The sequence below is a fragment of the Mugil cephalus genome, chromosome 4 (genome assembly GCF_022458985.1).
Source record: "Mugil cephalus isolate CIBA_MC_2020 chromosome 4, CIBA_Mcephalus_1.1, whole genome shotgun sequence".
Lineage (NCBI taxonomy): Eukaryota > Metazoa > Chordata > Actinopteri > Mugiliformes > Mugilidae > Mugil > Mugil cephalus.
In genome coordinates, this window is record NC_061773.1 from 21,626,554 (window position 1) to 21,644,739 (window position 18,186).

Sequence of the window (18,186 nt, forward strand, 5' to 3'; positions counted from 1 at the left end):
TTTCTGTTCTTGATAAAATCAATCCCTGTTTCAGAGTTTCCTGGTTGCTCTCGGCCATCTGTGATTGGTTAAAGGCCACGTCCGGTCCCGCCTACAATCATTCGGCGCATCCAATCAGAATCCGTCCTCATTCATCATGCTCGCGCGGTGGGCGGGGAACGCGCAAAATTTGAAAGTTCACCCGGAAACATCAACGGCGACCGAGAGGAAAACAGTGTGCTCTTTAGTACAATAATGGCTCCATGTTAATTAAATATAGAATAGTATTAGTACTCGTGTGGTAGTCTGGTGAGTACTGTCATAGTGTCCGTGTTGTAGTTGCCTATGTATGAGAGAGGCTGGTGTTGCGTTCACGGGTCTTATTTGTTAGCGAAGAAGCTACAGAGCGAACGTTAGCCACCGTTAACTTAGCATTGTTGACATTTGTTGACATCTTTTTTATTATTATTAATATTATTATTGGCCGGTACCCAACTTATAATCGGGACGCTTTTAAAGTGGAAGCGCTGACTTCTTGTGTGTCTTTCCTTTAGGCAGTGTGTTAAGAAGCCATGTTGAAGTTTAAATACGTGAGTCAGGGAAACCTGAAAACGCTGTCCTCCTCCTCCTCCTCCTCCTCCGATGACCCCATCACAAGCCGCTGCTCACGACTCAATCAGGTGTTTCAGGTAGTGTATACCTTAAGCGTTCTCACAACATGTGCATGTACATTTTCTCAAGCCACTATATACAGTTTAAAAACAGCCAGAGTAGCTGTCAGTTGCCGACTTTCCCTTTTCCTGTGTTTGTTTATTGTCCCCAGGGCCGCGTCAGTCTGTGTGGGCATCAGGGAGGATGTACTTTAGGACGAGAAGAGTTTCTGGAGGCTCTGCTGCTGCTCTACCAAGAGTGCACTTCCCCAGAGCTTATGAAAATACACCATGTTGCGAAATTTGTCAATAAATGTAAGTATATGTTCTTTATAGTTGAGTACAGTTTGTTTAGTACATCCTGGTTGTATCACATGACGCACTGGACACATGACATACAGTCTAATCTGGCCTGCAGCATGAATTTGCAAAGTGCGAAAATTACGTAACTGCTAACCCTAATTTGTCCACTGTTTTAGAAAGAGAAGTGGACAGAACACAACACTGAGACCCAAGACTAAACAGAACCCAAATTGCACTTATTTTACTTAAGAAATGTCATTCTTTTGAAGGATAGTTCATTAAATGTAAACATTTTCCTAATTTACTTGTTCTTCTTTGCACCAAAAATGGAAAAAAAAATCTGTTTCTGAGTTGCTGTTTCTTATAGGTTATCATGCTGTTATGTTACTGGTCTGGCCTGCTTTTAAATTGGGCTGTATGTGGCCTACAAACTCAAATGAGTTTGACACCCCTCATGTATTTGGCTGAGTTTTAAGGCATACCTATTTATGATGATTAAGTTACTGTTTTTATTCTGTAACTAATAATTCACAGTTTTCACACATAAATAGTTAGAATTCGTGTCACGCTGCAAGTTCAGTCCATAAACATAATGTTGCTCTGATGCCATGTTAATAAATGGACTTTATTTAATTACCTTTACCTACAGTATGTGTAACTTATTATATAATAACTGTACCTGTCGATAGAATATTGTCTTGCATTTGTTCTATGATCGTTTGACTTTATTTGGAAGAAATAATAATAGGAAGACTGTACAACTGTTTGTGTGTCTGTGAAACAGTTTCTGAAGTGGTCTCAGAGCTGCGTACCCTCCAGCCCGGGCTTCATGACTTTGAGGTTCGTGCTGTGGTCGGTCGCGGACACTTCGCTGAAGTCCAAGTAGCCCGGGAGAAGGCGACTGGGGACGTGTGTGCACTTAAAGTCATGAAGAAGGCAGTTTTACATGCTCAAGAAAAAGTAAGAATCCTGCAGTTTGATTTAATTGTGCTATTGTGATGTAAAATATAAAAAAGACTTGCTATCTACCATTTATGCATATTGTTTTTATATATCAAAAGAAGAAATGCACATGCAAAATTAGTGCAATGAGTGATGTTTGGTTTCCAGTTTTAGAGCTCCAGTGTACGTTGGCTCACACGTCACACATTGGCGCTGTCACGTCTCGTACCTGTTTTTATTACTTGGTATGACAAATCAAATTGTCTGGTATGGAAAAAGGCCCACCTTCTCTTTTAGTCAACATCAAAAAAGACCTGTTCACTTGTTCTTGTTTCTAGAGTTATTAATGACTTTATATACAATTTAGTATAGTAGCACATCATGCTGTTGGTATGTCTTAAACAAAGAAAGCTGGACTTGTTTGAGTCTTCTCGAAGATGTTTCACCATTCATCCAAGTAGCCTCTTTAGTTTTAAATGACAAACTCATTTGCGTTTGCCCTAATCGTGGTTTAAGATACACGCTTGCCTCGAAAACAGCGAATCTTTACTATAGGTATAAAATCAGATCAAAAAGTGTTCACAGATCTCAGTTTCATAATGTTTCCTCCCATGCAGTTATTATCTAAGCTTTATGTAGGACAGACAAATCACACAATTATGTAAGTGTTTTAATTTTTACACTGCCCAAGGAAGCACTGATAATTGTGTATGTAGTACTCGGGTCTTCCAAAGTTGCAGTTTTGAAAATGCCCACTGGAGGGTGCTGTGGGGTTAAATACAACAGGATAAAATTCTCTATTCCACAGCTGTACTTTCTGGCATATGACTAATAGAACAGATCTCAGCCAGAATAGTACATGAGCTGTGACAGGAAATGATCTGAAGTGAGCAATACAGTGAACAATTTGACTGAGCGAGAAAGGGTTTGTTCATGCCACCTGTGGCTACTTTTCTTAATTGAAATGACGTCCCACTTACGCAACAGGAACAAGAACCGAAGCCATAAACGGAGGGCGAGAATTGTAATCATTGAAAACATACATATTCATGTCAAAGACTCTCACTTAAATAATTCAAATATAGCACTTTCAAAATACACAATATCTTTAATCAGTCAATTATTAAATTGTGTATTTTATCAGTGTTTTTGAAAGATTACTTTACATAACTGGGTATTTGCCACCGTTTTTCCTCATAATACATTTATATATGCTGATTGATGCCTTTTCCATTCTTCACAGGTTGTTTTTCATGACGAGGAGCGGAGGATCTTGGCTCTGAACAGTAGTCCCTGGATCCCTCAGCTTCTGTATGCCTTCCAGGATAAAGATCACGTCTATCTGGTGAGACTGCAGCATTTGTTTTTTTTTTTATCTTCAAAATGAGGTGAAATCCTTGTTTTAAAGAAATGTCTTCACATCAGAAGAACGCTTTAAGGATCTTTTGCAAATTGCCATGGACCAAAGAGGATCAATGGGGTAATACACATGCATTGCAAATAGTACACATGAGTACTTGCAGGTGTAATGTCTGTGCTATAATGTATGTATAACTACAGACATTTTGTGTTGTTATATAAATCTGGAGGAGGTATTTTTCAAATGAAATATGACGAGAACCACAAAAATGAAAATATCACTATAGTAGTCCCTATCTCAGCCTTGCAAATTGCTTTCACTGCAATTTCACACAATTTAAACATCACTGGCCGTATTCATGATGCCCATAGGATAAACAACATTTAAGGTTGTTGAAAACTGTATTAGAAGTGACATAGAAAGATAAGATAATACTTTATTGATCCCCATTGGGGAAAAAGTTTTATTACACTGTTGAGAATATAATTTATACTGGTCCGTACTGCATTCATAATCTATACATTTTTATTTGTTTATTCTCTCAGAAGTTTTGGGAATATCCTTTTATGTTAACTGTCAAGGTTAAAAGAAAAGAACAGGTAACATGGGTGACTGGTCTCAAAAGTACGAAAAACAACGGGATCCAAACGTTGCCTTCTCCAGAAACCATGTTGTCTAGTTTTCCATTTCTATGTGTGTTTTGCTTGCTCCGTGGGAAGGTGTGTTTTCTCATTCACAGCTGTGGTTTCCAGAATGCGACTAATAAAACAGCAGGATCAGTCAGAATAGTACATGAGTTGCTGCAGGAAGCGGGAGCTGTTACGGGGATGAAATGAAAGAAACAAGTTGTATGTCGAAGGAATGCTCTGAAGCAAGGGGGAAATATTCAGCCTCCGATCACAAATGAAAACAAATCGTCTTCCAGCGGCTTCAGAATTTTGTTGGGTTATCGCTTCATTTTCAGACTGGAGCCTGTGAACGTAGCGGTATTCACCGGGGTTTCGTCGAGATTAATGACACATCTCAATACTGGCCTTCCCATTAGACCTTTATGGTGCTGTGGGATTTTTTTCTTGCACTGTTGTCGACTGCAGCTAAAAAATTCAAAGTCATATCCCAGAAACTACAGCTGTGTGTAATCTATCCTTATAGATGTATGTTTGTAGAATTATTTGACTCTTGATTGGTTAATCTCCGGCCTTAAAGCCCTGTGGAGAATACCCCGTGTAATCACAGAGATGGCTGTTCACCTCACAAAAAAAAAGATATATTTTCTGTGATGACCTAGACTTGGCAAAAGCGCCTTTTGCTTCAGCTGTGTTATATGCAGCTTTTTTGTTTTCCTGTCTCACTGTTTACATACCTTCCTCCCCCCCCCCCCCCCCCCCCCCCGGCACGTCTTTCTCAATTCTTCCTCCTTCTCTCTTTACACTCCCCCTCTGTCTCACCCTGCTCCCTAACTGAGCATGGAGGAAAATACAAAGCATCCATCTTTATCCGTGTGTCAGAGAGGCACCCAGTCTCCCTGTTGCTAGGTAACACTGGAGAATGCTCCCGTTCATTCAGACTCGCCGACCATTCATGCGCCAGGGGCTCTCGCCTGTTATGGCTCTATGGCTGCAACCGTGTAGCTCAAATCAGCTTGACCAGTACCTTTAATCTCAGGGTTCACACACACACACACACACACAAAAAAATAGAGAGAGCCAGAGTCAACTTCGCCTGAGTTGGTTTTGTGTTTCCAAACTTTAATGGCTAGATGTCTTAGAATGAGATGTGTTTTTGTTGCAGTGTATTGCTTTCTTTTTTTTTTTAACATGTGGACTTTATAACTATTCTCTGTGTATTTTTAGCAGCTGAAGACCAGTTGCTTGATCACAGATAAATGTCTAGTGTTATATAACTGAATACTGAAAGCTGAATGTAATGAGGAGAAGCACTCTTTAATCTTAAACCAGACAGACTTGAGATGAAATCCAAAACACATTCGGTTTTACACTTGTTGCTTTCCTTCTAAATATAGGGATTCAAATACGCTTTCCTTCAGATTCCAATAATTGCTCATAGTTTTATCATTGCCTAATTGTATATTAATATGTCTCCAGGCAATGGAGTACTTACCAGGAGGCGATCTGATGTGTCTGCTCAACCGATACGAGGATCAGTTCGATGAGTCCATGGCTCAGTTTTACTTGGCCGAGCTGGTAGAAGCCATTCACTCCGTCCACCAGCTGGGTTATGTCCACAGGTAAGACGCCGGTCAGTCCGTCCTGTTGTGAAGGGGACTGGCTAATCAAGGCTTTGCAAAAGAACATCAGTAAGGAAGGAGATTTCTTTACTTCCAGCCCTTCACTGAATTTGTTTGCCTTTTTGTTTTCACTGAAAGGCCACATGTTCACGATTTAAGGAAACTCTCACTCTGCTTAAGAATGTATTACTGTAATTTAGCTCGGAGTACTAAGCGCGACGGTATATGGTATATTGCCAGAGTCTGCAAAAGTGTTTTATTATTATCAGAGCGGCAGACAGATTACAGTCCTCGGGAACCAAACATTTCTGTAAAAGCAGTATCAAATATCTTCCAAACTGCAGAGACGTCAAACCAGAGAACATTCTCATCGATCGGACCGGTCACATTAAGCTGGCTGACTTTGGATCAGCTGCCAGGCTGACTGCTAACAAAACGGTAAGTGGATTACAGAGCAAGCTCTATGTATTAACTTCAGCATTCTTGACAGCGATATCGTTGTCTTTTATTAATGTCTTTTTTTTTCCCAGGTTGCTGCTCCCACGGTGCCTGTTGGAACCCAAGACTTTCTCGCCCCCGAGGTCCTGGCGGCCATGAGCGGGGGCGCTCACAACACCTATGGGCTCGAGTGTGACTGGTGGTCTCTTGGGGTCATAGCCTATGAGATGATCTATGGCAGGTCCCCCTTTTCTGAGGGCACTTCTACCAAGACCATCCACAACATCCTCAACTTCCAGGTAAATGTGCAAGCCTCTGATCGGACACAGACGTCGGTCATTGATTGCATCTCATCTGTGCTAGTCCGTAATGTAATTATTCTTCTGAGTATAGCTGGTAAAAAATGCAGACTCGATTATATCTCTTCCTTGTCCCCTTTCGCATTCAATGCCTACAGCGTTACCTGAAGTTTCCGGAGGAGCCACGGGCCAGTAAGCAGTTTGCAGACTTGGTGCAGAGCTTGCTGTGCGGAGCGAAAGAGCGGCTGGATTTCCAGGGACTCCGCTGTCACTCTTTCTTCTCCAGTGTAGACTGGAACAACTTGAGACACGGTGAGGAGATTCCTCTCCCTCGAGACTCCGCTTCTTCTGTCTTTCTAGTTAAAATGCTCAGTTTGGCTTGAAATGACACGAGGTTGCTGCATCCACAATACCAGACAGATGATACGCGGCTGCTTGTCAAATATTAATGCAGTTTATGACATATTTAAGTGAGCTCTGTGTGTGTGTGTGTGTCGGTGCACATACTGTAGACAAACAAACGGCAAATGCGATTCCAGTGGTGTTGTCGGTAGTAAAATAATGAGATTCTGTGCGCTGTTGGCAGCAGGCCAGCTCTTTCCTGAGGAGAATAGGAGGTAGGCAGAGGCAGACGGAGCAAAGATCTGCAACTCATCTGCTTCTCAACAGACGCAGCGCAAACCTTTTTTACGCAGGCGACACCGGGCATGGTCTGGTCTGCGCTGCGGAAATACATGTGCGTTTTCTTAGAACGTCACTGTTGCAACTGAGTTGGACGTTTTCACCTGACTGGCTGTCGGGAAAAACACACCCATAGCACTTAAATAAATAGAGCCGCATCCTTACGGTGGTTCAGAGTGAAGTGCAGCTGCAGGGGGTGATGAGTGTTTATTTTACTCTGATGAATAGCTTGCGTGTCCGGCTGGATAAAACCTCTAAATCTGAAATGATTATCAAACATTACTTAATTCTCTCAGAGCTGTTGTGTTTTTATTATACTCCCTTCAAGGCTGTAAATAAATGAAACTGGTGCCTTTGGATTTCAGGAGTTCGTTAAAGGATGTGAAGATATATTTCTCTTAATGTTAACCGATTGCCTTTCATTATGTAAAAATGCAACATAAAGTTATCTTGCGTGCAAATGTTTGCTCTGATAATGCAGCCCTGGTTTTATCGACGACTGAACACAGATAGAGATTTATGCTCGGGCTTTTGCTCCAGCTGATTAGCTTGCTCTGCTGCAGTGAGGGAGAGCGAGTGAGCATGTGTGTGCGAGAAAGAAAGAAAGAAAGGGAGAGAGCGAGAGAAGGAGGGAGGGAGGGACAGAGGCAGCATGTGCATCAACGCGCGACTTACCGCACTCTAGGTTCCCACCGCTCTCCTCCGTTCCTCCTCCCTTCCTTTCTCTTCCCTTTCTCCTTTTTTATTTTTTACATTTTTTTTTTTTTTTTTTTAATTACCTTGTTCGTTCGTTCGTCGCCGCCGCTTCCTTTTCCCCCTGCCCTCTCTTATTTCCTCCTCTCATCCTCTTCTCTCCTGCAGTTCTCCCGCCTTTCGTTCCTGCGCTGCATGCTGAAGATGACACCTCTAATTTTGAGGAGCCGGAGCAGGCAGCCCCCCGGCCAGCCTCAGCAGCCCAGCGAGGAGCTCTGCCAACGGGCTTCCAGGGCCAGGATCTGCCCTTTCTAGGCTGGTTCTTCAGCAGAGCGTTGACGGTGTTGGCCAAAACCGAGTAAGTGCTACCTGTTTACTTGGCTTTGCTGGGCTTTTTTTATTTATTTTTTTTTTATATCAGAGTGAGCCTCCTGTTTTTGTTTTTGTAGACCTCCTGCATGGACCTCTCTAACACCTTTGTTGGTTAGAGACCCCATGCTCTCATTGGCTGCTGTTCTGCCTTTAGACCCTCATTACCACGGCAACAATTTCCAGGTAGCCTTGTTTTCAGGTGACCTAGCATGGTGGTCTGGGCAGTTGGTGTTGTCCCTGTCATTAGTGTTTCGCCTGTTGGGGCTAAAATGGGTTTGGCCATATGCTATGTCAGACGAGGAACAAGGGAGGGGAGGGATCCCCCTCTTCTCTGGTGCTCTCTTCTTCTGATTCTTGTTTTTTATGCCTCTGGCTCACAGATAGTTTGATCCAGTGCACAGGCTGATCAAATGAACAGACCAGATGATGTGAACGGGAATTATCTTGCCATCGACACTGATTGGTATGCGGCTGATTGTGTCAATGAGGTTTTTTCTGAGAAGTGGAACCCCACACATAGGCACACTCCCACCCTCGCTGCTGCTGCTGCTGCTGTTGTTGTGCTTTCTCCGTTCCTGTGAGGCATTACGGGGCTCCTCACTTTTATAGCATGGGACTGTAATAATGCCTAATGGTATTTGGCTCCTTAACCTCTCATAATAAAGCAAAGGAGATGGTTTTCATTTCTGTAGCCCCATGCCATTGCTCCGGCAGGTTAATGGTGCTGGAGACTGCGGATCATGACAGCAGCAGCGGCAGCAACAGCAGCAACAGAAAAAGGAAGAAATAGCGTTAGCAGATTAGACAGGAAAAAGGATGAGAGCTCAGATTGGGGGAGAGAATCTATTTCTATGGTTACTACCGTGATGTGTTTTTTTTTTTTTTTTCCCTGTCCCCACCCCCATCTTTACCCGTCTCATCTCCTCCTCTTATTTTCTCCCTCTTCTAATGTCTCTGTCCCTTGCTGTTACACCATCAGTCATCTGTTCATGCTTTTTGACTGAAGCCAGTCATTTTCTCCGCTGCGTTTGATTAAGAGGAGCTCAGAGCTCATGCATTGTGTTAAAACTGTGTGTGGGTGCATGCATATGCGTGTACACATTCCTTATTACAATGCCAAAAAAGAGAAGAGAAATGGACCCAGAGCCAGACATAATGAAATGCTAATCATGTGTTTGGGGGGCTGGGGGGGCGTTCCTGCTATTTATTTTTTTTTTATTATTATTTTATTCTACTGAACTTGTCTGTCTGTCTAACTCAATAACAAAATCCCCTTAGCAGCTTGCCTCCATATTTATAAGAAGCCATCTGCGGTTTAGTGTCAGAAAATCGTCTTTGCAATTTGGCATGAATGTACACTTAATAACTTCAAGGATTTTTTTATTAATTTATTTTTTTTTTTGAGTAATTTGGGGGTTATTCGCATACATTTGCGGGTTTTTGAAAAAGCGTGCAGTATATTTTATGAAGATGTGAACGCAGAGTGTAGTATTTTTCCCACTATTGATTGGCCATGACAACGGTGTCACTTGGTCAGTCTGTCTGCTTCGTCATCCAACACTTTTGACAAGAGTAGGATACAGCTACTGATCATAGTGTCCTGAGTGATTACTGCCAGATGGCTGTAGTGGGTTTTATATGGGTATTCATGTTCCCCAGAGGATCATCTCTAATGATTTAGTTGGCCACCAGACCTTTCATCTAATGCTATCATATGTTTGAGGATTCCCATTTGATGAGCTTTCTCAGCCAATGATTGCCAAGTTCTCAAGATATCTGGTGAGGATATTCAAAGGCTTTGAAAAATATAGATTTTTTTTAATGTTTTTTCTGAGTCCTGGACCTTCCCGTCCAAAAGCTCAAGCTTGAGTTTCAGATTTAGACTTTTCAAATGCAAATAGACACATTTTGTTGGGTTATTGCGTACAACCCATACATAATTTCAAGGGGAAATTTCAGTGCTGGTAAATGCAGATTGAGAAGGATGTTTTCAGAAGTCGAATAGAAAGCAAGGAAAAAGAAAGAGAGTTAAATCCATTTTATGATCTGGTCATTTAGAGTCGATGGGGTACTGCTTGGCTACTATACTTATTTGCTTAATTTCTCCACAATTTTTGGATGTATGCAAAAAAAGAATTGATATATTCATTGTTTTATTTATAATTCATAATTATTTTATACATTAAATTGAAACGACATAGTCATTAGGATTGTTTCACATGTACAGAAAAAAATGATCATTTCCAGCAGTATTTCCAGTATTTGTTTGCGGCTTGTGTGCATGCTATGATAGGATTTTACCTTGCATGTTGTCCTTGTGTCCCTGTCTTTCTTTGATTCTGTTCAATAATGCAGTCTGCACTGGCTACTCATGTATTTTTCCTCCACAGTTCAAAGACAGCAGCCGTATCCCTCAGCTACAAAAAGAGTAGCCTAGCGTTTTCTCTCTTGTGAAAGTATATATGGTCTTATAACTTTGCCTTACTTGATGTCTGGAAACTCAGCATTATTAACATTTGCTTGTTATATTCATTTAAAGCAAACTTCCCATCAAGTTGGACAAATAAAAACGTCAATTTTTAATTGGAGACGCACTCAGCTAACTGGAATGCTACTTTATTTAACCCTGGGTCCTTTGATAATGTCAGGTTGAGGTGTTAGTGGTTTCTTAGTAATACGAGCCAAATGTGTGTGTGCTTAAATGAACACTTGGTCTATATATATATGTGCGTACCATGTATTTGTGTGTTTCAGGGGGGGATGTTTCTCAATGCACTGAGCCAAAGGGAGCAGGGCTAGCTTTTGGGATTATTTTTAACTCTGTGACTCAGTCTGAGTCAATTTTATTAAAGATCCCTCTGCGGTATTTGTGAACCCATTCATACAGACCCATTCATTTATTTAGAAGGCTTCTTTTCAGAGCTACCTTGTCTCTGGTCAACAAAATAGGCTCTAAATCATTTTTAAAGAATAGAAACAAAATGGGCCATCACCTTGTATAAACAAGACAAATGAGTGCGTTTCATTCACTACAGAGCTCTGTGTAGACCAACCCAGAGCGGCAACGTAGCCCAAATTCTCCTGTCATATTATTCTATCAGGCAAACGGCAGATATTCCCAGGTCTGCGTAGCTGTTTTTCTCATGCAGTCTGTTGTTTCGTCCTGAATAAACCACAATGCGTAAAACATACTCAGCTCAGTGTCTCTTCAAAAGTGCTCTGATGAATGTTGTCCTAATTGTTGTCAGGAGGTTTATTGTTGACTATGACTAGATATTCTTCGAAGTGTCTCTTGTCAAAAAGGAAAGTAAAGTCATTAAACTTCAGTGCTTCCAGGGTCTGTTGCTCGTTTATAGTTTGTAGGTGTTGCGTCTGCGTTACAGCTGATTTAATTACTGTAATAATATCAACGCTTCTTCTTCTCTGATGCGTTTTAATGTCATAATGTGAGGCAGCCAGTCATCGTCAATTCTGTTCAGCTAATTTGATTTGAGAGTTTGCGATAGTTTAATTATCAAGATTTGCGTCTGTTTTTAAATTCATAGCACAGTCGATATTAAAGGGTCGCACAGGAAACAAGGAGACAGGGAGGGGATATTATGAGCAAGCATGTGGATTTTAGGTCGCAGGAATGCAGTTCAGACATTTGGTTACCAGACCACACCATACTTACATAAATGATGATTTTAGTGGTGGATATTGGCAAGGACTTCACGATACGATACGTATCGCGATGCTTAAGCCACTATGCGATTATTGCGATATATTGCAATAATAATTGCACATGTACATCAGGTGACAGTGATAATTCGTTGGACAAACTGAGTCAAAAAACATTATTAATCCAAATGATTCATTTCCAATTTATTGCACTTGAACAGAAAAAGTGATGGTGGAGGTGCAGAAGTCGTTGACTTTTTCTTTTAAAATCGATGTTAAGACATTCAAAATCGATATTGTATCGGAAGAAAAAGTATCGCGATATATTGCCATATCAATATTTTTTCCCACCCCTAGATGACTTCCTGCTAGTGTTTTGTTTAACTTGAATATTTCTGCTAAAAAACAAGTAAATATGAGGAAGGCACATTTCAACGTTTTGTGTAGCTGAATTATTTGATACAACTAAACAACTTAAATATTAATGTTGTTTCCTCAGGTCAGTGTCTGCGGGCCTCAACTCTCCTGCTAAGACCAACTCCATGGAAAAGAAACTGCACCTTAAAAGCAAAGAACTACAAGAAACTCAAGACAAATGTCACAAGGTACATACGGACTCTTAATGCTTTTATCCATGTGTCATATTTCATAACAGACCCTTGTTAAAATACCAGCGCTCAGAATATATTGTTTTCTGTCTCATTTTCATACCAAATGAGGAAAAGTAAACCTATTTTCAGAAGGGACATTTTTGTGGTACTTGCATGAGCAAGATCGGTCCATAAGCGTGGGTTTTATTACCAGACGTCTTGTGTTTATTCTGGCTGACTGGCTTAACTCAGATGGAGGATGCTTGCTGTTATAAGACATGTTAATCTGGTTGTGGGCTACATGTTTTGAGGCGTTCTCGGTTCAGTCTGAGTAATCAGTTTGTCATCTAAATTCATGGCTGATGGACTCTCTTTGTTGATTCACAGTAAATCACCATTCTAATATGGCCTTTACAGATCAGCCGTCACATGTAACTCAAACCAGTCATTTCTGAAAGCTGCTGTAATTTGTTAACCCTCAGCTGAGAGAATCAAAGCTGACACTGTCACTTTTTTTTTTTTTGGTGTGTTAAGATGGAACAGGAAATCTCCAGGTTTCAGCGTAAAATGACTGACCTGGAGTCAGTGCTCCACCAGAAGGATGTGGAGCTCAAGGCCTCCGAGACTCAGAGAAGCATCCTGGAGCAAGACCTCGCCACCTACATTACCGAGTGCAGCGTGAGTCATACTAGCATCTTTGTCTGCGTGTGTGCAGAATGGGAAAAACAACAATGTTTATTCATAAGTCACTGTCCTCTTCAGTGCATTTGGGCCCGGCAGCAGCCTTGAATTTGTGTGCATGTATGTGTTTGCAGAGCCTGAAGCGGAGCTTGGAGGAGGCACGTGTAGAGGTCTCCAGAGAGGATGACAAGGCCATGCAGCTGCTGCACGACATACGCGAACAGAGCAACAAGCTGCAAGAAATTAAGGAGCAAGTATGTAAATTTTCTCATTCAAATCATCCTCCTTTTCATCACGATAATGATGTGGTACGTTTGGAATAAACTTCTTTTCTTTTCTTTTTTATAAACCCTCAAGTATTTATACTAAATACATATGCAGCCACAAAGCTGTGTGAGAGTATTCAGTTATTTTCTAAGGTAGTGTGTTTCTATAGCTCTATTCGCACAGGACTAGTTTTATCAGGGGACCTCTGGTAATTTGCAATAATTGCGAAGGTCGTCTGTGATCTTGATCCCGTGTGAAAAATTACACCGCAAATTACCTATGATATTTCTGGTAAAAACAGAGGTCCTGTGAGAATACTAATCCATTTGGGAGTTGAGTTTTTACTTTTTCAAGACTTTTTTCTGTCACTTATTATTATCAAGGATGTGCTATAATTCAATGTTTGGACAGATCGCTGACCCGTTCATCCATTTAAATGGAGGAAATCATTAAATCAAGCATTAAAGTGTTCATCGGCAAAGGCGGGGCTGATTTAAATACCTCCAGTTCATTCGTAATTTCTTCATCAATCATCAATGGTGTCAAAAATATATTTCTTATTATCCGTTATTCTTATTATCCAGTAACTAAAGCAATGGAGTGAGGCAGGAGGGTCATTTCTGAGTCACAGGACGTCCCCAGGTGAAACTAATCCCATGAGAATAGTATATTCACACACAGTATTTTGTAATTTGTTAATATGTATTGAGGATTGACAGGAATATTACCAATGTTCAACTGGTAAATATTTGTCAAATAAAACACCTGTGATATTAATTAAATCTCAGTGGTGTAATTCCTGCCGAGGCTAGTAGCTGTGGCCATTAGTTAAATATATTGACTCATCAGAAAGATCAGCATAACGTGTTGCCCCTGCAAAGATTTTTTACGGAGAAGCCGTTATTTTTCCTTTCACTCAGAGCTCCGTAGTGCAAAGTTGGCAACTACAGCCTCAAAGTGGTAATTCTTGAGTTGTTATCTTTGATTTTGACACTTTGGGTGATGAATGGCCGTTGCTACAGTGCACTGCAGTTTCTATAGATCACTGCACAATGAAACGGTGTCAGCAGATCTGTGAAGTATATCTTTGTCTGAGTAGCACTGGCTGCATTCGCTGCCTGCACTAACGGCCCGATTCCTGTTCAGACTTTTGGGGAACAAGCCTTCGCTGATGTCGCCGTTGCACCTTGATTAATCTCTAACACTTATGTAAAAATGTACTAGTGGACGACTTGTTTTATTTTCAAGAAAAGACAAAATGTAACAGGAATTTTATTTAATCAAAGAAAACCTAAGCGACTCATAAGTTCTTGGAAGTAGCAAATAGTGCTGTGTTAAATTTTATAATGTAACATGGAAAAATAACTAAATATGATTGGAAGAGCTTTACAATAATTTAATTTCATTCTGTCCTTTGTTCTGTATTTTCAATGCTACACAGTTTTGCTTTATTGATCTAAAACGTATTCTTCATATGACTTCAGTTTGAACAGGAGAAGAGAAGGCTGCACTATAAACAGCTATAAACAGATTATCACATTATTTAAGTTTATCTGTTACATTTACAGAGAAAAATCTGAGCTACAATATCTTTTTGTGGTGTCAACCCAACATCCATTATCAACATGTTCATTAACAGCGTAAAAGTCAGTCCTGTCTGTGTTTTTAGTTTTTATATTGCTGACGACTGTGCGCTGTTTGTGGCCTCAGGAGTACCATGCACAGCTGGAGGAGATGCAGGTGACCATCAGGCAGCTGGAGGAGGACCTGTCGGCTGCACGCCGTCGCAGTGACCTCTACGAATCCGAGCTCAGAGACTCGAGGCAAACGAGCGAGGAGCTCAAAAGGAAAGCTGTGGAATACCAGCAGAGAATTCAGAAGGTATATTTGCACCATTTATGCTTTTAGTTCATATAATGCAAATGTATGTAAAGTAACAGGTCTATGATTTTCTTAAATGTCCGCAAGTAAATGTTTGTGTGTGTCACAAATATCTGCATGAAGCACATCTAAATCTGTTTTGTTTGTTTCTGCGACTTGTTTCATCTACAGTATCCACTAAAGACATAAAGAACAGGTCCAACGGTCACATCTTCTCATTCAATTCAATGAGAAGGTGTCAAACGTTTGACTGGTAGTGTATATGTCATGAAAGCAACTCAAATGCAACAAAAGACAAAAATGTAATAAAAGCTGACCTTTCTGGACCTCAGAACTGGATCGACTCTATTGGATTTATTAGGGCCGATACTGATTTTTTTTTTTTTTTTTTTACATCAGCCTTGGGCGATGGCCAGTACCTCTTCTCCTTCCATTTGATAAAAATGACTCAATGATAACAAATCTTACAAGTCTCAAATTATTCAAAAATATAAACATTTATTGCACTCAAAGAATATTTAACACTCTTACATACAAAATAAACAGAAGAGGTAGAGCACAAGCATTTTCCAAGCATGCATGCACTCTGTGGAAGGACCATGTCTGTCTTGAATTAAACAAACCGAATTTGTCAAATCTAATACAGTTCATAAAGCGTTCTCAACACAGCAGGTTGTCAGTTACATTTGCAGGGTTTAACATTTGACGGCTGTGTAGATCTCTGTTGAAGTGGTACGGTCACCTGGTTGTGTAGCCCTTCGAATGGCCCAATGCCCCCACTTGGAAGTGATCTGGACACGCCTGACTGGGAGTAACCCCGGAGCAGACCTACTGCTTTACTGATTACATATCCCTCGTGGCCTGGAAGCTCTTAGCAGTCTTTCAGGAGGAACCAGAGTGGGTTTAGGTGGAAAGTGATGTCTGAGCTACCTTAAGGATGGACTGACTGGATGATAATTGAATAAATGAAAGTAGTGCAGGGATTTATCATAATTGTTTCATTTATTTTTCAGGCTAAAGAGCAGGGAAAAGCAGAAGTGGAGGAGCTTCTTTCCAAGCTTGAGAAGGTAAAGGAAGGATCGGGCTGCTCTTACTTTGTCAGGTCTAATTGTAGAGCTGTAATTACCCTAATTATGAGTGAGCTCACCCTCTTTTGTTTCTTTGTTAAGACGAACGCCGAGCAGCAGGTGAAAATCCAAGAGCTTCAGGACAAACTGTCCAAGGTAAATTCATTCAAGACTTTTAATCGTGTGGATGCTTTTAATGTTCATTCTCAACCAGAGTTTTCCTACTTTAAAGTTTAATTGTCTCAGACAGATGGCAGTGCTGTCAGGTCTGTATATGTATGGACACAAAAACAGCTTTACTAGAAAGAAGCAAAATATTCTTATATTCAATAATCAAATCATCTTGTATTAAGAAAAAAAATCTGCCAATGGGTTTGCTTGACAAGAAATTCTTAAAATAGATGGCAATAACAATAACAACAACAATAAATACCAATGTTAGTAAAATGAGCACAAAGCCCTTGTCTTTGAACAAAATACAAGATGTATTTCTTTGATACAAGGATGTTTTGCTTTCTTGAAATTCCTTTTTTTGCAGTGCATATTTTTTCTCTTTTAGCCGTTTATTCATATTCAAGTTTTAGTTACAAAACCAGTCTTAAAGTACAGAATTCCAGCTTTAATTTGAGGGCATTCGCATCCAAATTGAAGGAATGTTTTAGAGTTGTAAACATTTGTAAGTGGACACTTGAAGAGCCATCTTGAGGCTGCAAAAATAAAACAAATCCCCCAGAGAGCTGAAGCAGAAAGACAGTAATTCATGAGCTGACGACAAAAGTAAAACCAGAAACACCCACGAGGAACTAAAGACAGACGTAGTAATGAAACCTATTGTTTTGTGTCCACGGGTTCATGAATTGCAGACATGTACATGCGAGGCCTTCACTGGTCCTCCGCTGTTTCTTGAATATGTTTTAGCAAACAGCTAAGATTCGACCTTTATGCATGTATCCAGCATACACCCCCCCCATCCTATTCCCAGTGTCTTGGTGGGAGGGGGTTGCTCAATCATCTCAGCGTGTTTGTCTTGGGATTCACTAACAGGCCTTTGACCTCCTCGTTTCCCCCAGGCAGTGAAAGCGAGCACAGAAGCCACAGAGCTGCTGCAGAATGTCCGTCAGGCCAAAGAGCGACTGGAACGAGATCTGGAGCGTCTGCGCGGAAAATCCGACTCTAGTGACACTTTAAAGCGTCGCCTGAGAGAGACAGAGGTACCGGACTAAACCCACTATTTTTAAAGCGTAATAATTTGTTAAATAATGCTTGTTTGTTTGTTAGTTATATTCCTTTTCGGTGTGCAGACCATTTTAACCAGTCAATCGGGAGAACTGTGTTGGTTAGTTAGTCTTATGTTATCATTTTTGCTGTCTAAGCAGGAGGGCAGGAAGACCCTGGAGAACCAGGTAAAGAGGCTGGAGATGGTCGAGCGGCGGGAGAATAAGCTGAAAGATGACATTCAGACCAAATCCCAGCAGATCCAGCAGATGGCTGAAAAGATCCTGGTGAGAGAGCTGCAGATAAGGCTTGTTAATTCTCTGCACCACTCCACCCCTAATTTCACCCCACTGTCGGTGCCCACTCCTCCTACTCCGTCCTCACGCTGCCTCTCTGTCTGTAGACAGTTGAGTCTTCACACATGACCAGTGCTGGTGCATATTTAGAGTTTATGTACATGATTTCACCAGTGTCAGCATGAGCAGAAACCGCTACAGTCGACTTATGGATTTCCAGCTTTTCAATGCAAGTTCCTTAATTTCTTTTGGTTTGAGTAGACTTATTAGAACAGTTGCACTGTGTCATGTGTTATAATTGAGTGTTTTAGGCTCCTTTAACGTATTTCTGGGTGGTAGTTTATTAGTTTCCTTTTATTATACGTTGAATTTTTTTTTTTTTTTAACTACAATTTGCTGTATCGTTTTGTAGTTACGGGAAATAAATTCTATCTATAATTTCCCCAGGAACTGGAGGAAAACCTGAGGGATGCCCAGTCAACAGCTCAGAGGATGGAAACTCAGCTGGTTCAAAAGGAGAGGCTTTTTGAAGACAAAATCAAGGTGGGACAGCATAATAGACCA

General features: G+C 40.8%; 1 protein-coding gene across 9 annotated transcripts in view; it reads left to right on the forward strand.

Moving 5' to 3' along the window:
* The first annotated feature begins 167 nt into the window (after positions 1-167).
* The window catches only part of cita (citron rho-interacting serine/threonine kinase a), a 36,513-nt gene continuing 18,494 nt past the window's right edge, over positions 168-18,186 (forward strand). For 4 of the 9 annotated variants that reach the window (XM_047583679.1, XM_047583683.1, XM_047583682.1 and 1 more), the window contains exons 1-19: positions 168-288; positions 534-668; positions 803-944; positions 1,717-1,892; positions 3,118-3,219; positions 5,340-5,482; positions 5,827-5,920; positions 6,013-6,219; positions 6,378-6,531; positions 7,762-7,951; positions 12,125-12,230; positions 12,750-12,893; positions 13,031-13,150; positions 14,874-15,044; positions 16,058-16,111; positions 16,214-16,267; positions 17,182-17,322; positions 17,485-17,613; positions 18,070-18,165. In XM_047583679.1, coding sequence (XP_047439635.1) covers positions 552-668; positions 803-944; positions 1,717-1,892; positions 3,118-3,219; positions 5,340-5,482; positions 5,827-5,920; positions 6,013-6,219; positions 6,378-6,531; positions 7,762-7,951; positions 12,125-12,230; positions 12,750-12,893; positions 13,031-13,150; positions 14,874-15,044; positions 16,058-16,111; positions 16,214-16,267; positions 17,182-17,322; positions 17,485-17,613; positions 18,070-18,165 — 2,340 coding nt within the window. In that variant the 5' untranslated portion in view covers positions 168-288; positions 534-551. Of the gene's footprint in view, positions 289-533; positions 669-802; positions 945-1,716; positions 1,893-3,117; positions 3,220-5,339; positions 5,483-5,826; positions 5,921-6,012; positions 6,220-6,377; positions 6,532-7,342; positions 7,586-7,761; positions 7,952-12,124; positions 12,231-12,749; positions 12,894-13,030; positions 13,151-14,873; positions 15,045-16,057; positions 16,112-16,213; positions 16,268-17,181; positions 17,323-17,484; positions 17,614-18,069; positions 18,166-18,186 lie in introns of those variants that run through there. The other 5 variants (XM_047583681.1, XM_047583687.1, XM_047583685.1 and 2 more) reach the window with 3 other exon arrangements.